Source organism: Gobius niger (assembly GCF_951799975.1).
Source record: "Gobius niger genome assembly, chromosome: 7".
NCBI classification, from domain to species: Eukaryota; Metazoa; Chordata; class Actinopteri; order Gobiiformes; family Gobiidae; genus Gobius; species Gobius niger.
In genome coordinates, this window is record NC_136858.1 from 9,712,131 (window position 1) to 9,715,157 (window position 3,027).

General features: G+C 47.2%; 1 protein-coding gene across 1 annotated transcript; it reads left to right on the forward strand.

Moving 5' to 3' along the window:
• Positions 1 to 819: 819 nt before the first annotated feature.
• On the forward strand, positions 820 to 1,833 carry LOC306965575 (2-aminoethanethiol dioxygenase-like). The gene has a single exon (XM_079560053.1). It carries the CDS (start codon positions 950 to 952, stop codon positions 1,703 to 1,705), a length of 756 nt encoding a protein of 251 aa, XP_079416179.1. The 5' UTR covers positions 820 to 949; the 3' UTR covers positions 1,706 to 1,833.
• Positions 1,834 to 3,027: the final 1,194 nt, after the last annotated feature.

Here is a 3,027-nt window from a genome sequence, read left to right on the forward strand (position 1 = left end):
AAAATGGTCTTTTCAAACTCCAGCCCCACTACGCTACACTTCCTCCCCATCTTAACACAGTACAATTAACAACTAACAATTAAATTATACACGATAGACCACTAAAAACAATACTAACAAACGCCCTAAGCTAAACTGAGCAAACTAATCTAACAATAAAAGCAACTAGTGACTAAAACTACAATATTCAACAACTAACACAACTAAAACTATACACTTATTTATAATAAAAAAGCTATCCTAATAAAATCTACCTAAATGCTATGACAACTAATCGCAAACCTGACAATCGATGAAAATATTCTCTCGTTATTCCAACTCCAACTCGCTACGGGGGCGTGAGCGAGACTGAGCCCTTTTATACCCCAGAGCGGCAGGGCCCGTGACATCATCTCTCGCCTCCTGACATCATCTCTCTCCCCTCCGCTAATTGGGTGCCGAATTCAAAAAATCAAATGCAGTACCGACAGTTCGCTGCAGATGGCGCCACACAGACGGTTTGGGACACAAAGACAGGATTTCAACAAATTTGCACTAAATTGTTAAAATAGTGACATATACACGTAGACAACACTATAAGATACCCATTTATACAACTTAGCTAGAAAAAAAAGTTGATTTGGGGGTTAGTTGTTCTTTAAGGACACGAACCGAGATCTGAGAGAGTCGAAGGACCTCTCACTCCTATGAATTATTACCGCAGCCATAAATATGTTTAACAAAAATAATTCGTAAGACGTTTTCCCTTCGTATTTCCTACAGTGATCTTGTACTTGTATTCGTATGCGAAACAGGCGCAGAACAATGCAGATATATTTGCAAAGCAGATGAAGGAAGCGCTCGAACAGAGTAGGCCATCTCTCGCATAGACGATCTCCGGCGCTAGCTAAGCCGCTCCAGTGCTAACGCCTGTCAGAGAGAGGAGCTGCGCGGTGCTGCCCGGACGGTAATGCTTCCCGCAGACCCCAGCATGAGCTCCATGGTGCAGAGGATAGCCCGGCAGGCTCTGGTCACCTTCCGGAGCCCGCCGGCGAGGATAGGCGACGAAGCGGGCCGGTCTTTCCAGGAGAACCACGTCCAACTCAAGAGTCTCATGTCGGAAGTGTCCTCCGCGGACCTGAAGCTAGTCCCGCGGAAAGCGGACACCCCAGCGCGCCCCTACCACCAGCACCAGCCCCCGGTCACGTACATGCACATCTGCGAGACCGACCACTTCAGCATGGGGGTGTTCCTGCTGAAGAGCGGCTCCTCCATCCCCCTGCACGACCACCCGGGCATGCACGGCGTACTCAAAGTGCTCTACGGGAAAGTCCGGATCCGCTGCTTCGACCGGCTGGAGCGGCCCTCCACGCCTCCTCCCGCTCCCCAGGCCCGCACCACCTCCACCGTGGACTCGCTGCGGCTGTCCGTGCTGCGCTCCACGGCCGAGTACACGCCGGAGAGCGGGCCCTGCGTGCTCTCCCCGGACCGGGACAACCTCCACCAGATAGACGCTGTGGACGGCCCCACGGCGTTCATGGACATCCTGGCCCCGCCGTACGACCCGGACAACGGCAGGGACTGTCACTACTACACGGTGCTGCCGGAGGTCGAGGGTCAGCAGCAGCAGCAGCCGGGGCAGGAGGTGTGGCTGCGGGAGGTCTCGCAGCCGGCGGACTTTTGGTGCGGGGCAGAGCCGTACCCCGGGCCGCAGGTGTGCCTCTGATGCCCTCACCTCCTCCGGGGGCTTCTGTGAACAGTCTGTACTCTGACATGCACTCTGATGCCCCCATGACAGTGGATACAACAAACCTCTGAAGCATTTCCAACTGACACCATGAATGTTAATCTGAGAATTTCACCTATAAACATTTCAGAAACCTTCCACATTTCAAGAAACACTGTTGCCAAGCTAAGACAATTTTTAACCAAATTGGACTATAGATTTCAAAAAGAGGAGTGCTCGGTTGATAGATTAGTCTATGGATCTCCAACCAGTAGGCTTTCTATATATTTGCTTGATTTTCTTTTGTTCTGAACATGTTGAACTCGATCTGAAAAAAAGTAGCATAGGAGCGTATAAAGTAGAAACGTACGTGATTTTCTTTCATGTTGCTGCTTTTGGATACTAATTATCCAGGGTGAACCAAAACTCCAGCCTAAATAGCTACTCAAACAATAATATGGTTACTTTAAATAAAAATACATATACTTAAATCAAGTAGCAAGCATCCAAATCTGTCACGTTTAGCTGCACATTTCACAACTTGCGGGGTCACTTTTTTAGAGCCACTTGCACAAAAATGCTTGAAAACTCAGCTGAAAGTTCATGAAATTGATACAAATGTTTTATGATTAGGTGTACAGTACAATAAACTAAATGAGGACAAAACAAATTTAGTTCAATTTCTCGAAATAAATCCAGGTATTGTGCCTTTTAAGTAGAAGTATAGACAAGTGACCCAAATATTTCCCAGATGAAAGAAAAAGAGCTTTTGTGAGTCATTGTACCTGCCAGAACATGAAATAATGTAAAAAAAAACAAACAAACCTCAAATTAGATAAAACAATTTTAACCAAAAAATAAGCAAAATAAAGGCTAAATTTATTATCCCCGAATCATATCTTCCAATCCACCGCATCTTCAGCGTCGGAGATGATGTATCACAATGAGAGGACCACAACTTATCCCAGGTCTTGTATGGACACTGCTGTACCAAGCGGGAATGTAAACAACACTACCACCTGTTCACTACTACTGCTACTACTGCTACTACTACTGTCTCGCTAACTCGCCTGCACGCCACGGGTCAAATGGACTGGCCCCGGGACAGGTTTAAATTCCTTTTGGGCTAACCGAGGCAGAGGCGCTACTGTGTGTTCCAGGATATTACGGTCATAAAAGAACCGTCCCGTCCCTGTGGGCCTCTGTGGCGTTTGCTCCTTGTAAAGATGTTCTGCCCTGGAAGTGGACGTATTGACATTGCCATGAAGTTATCTGATGATATTGCACCTTACGTTGTCCTGCTAAATGTGCATTTTTACGAC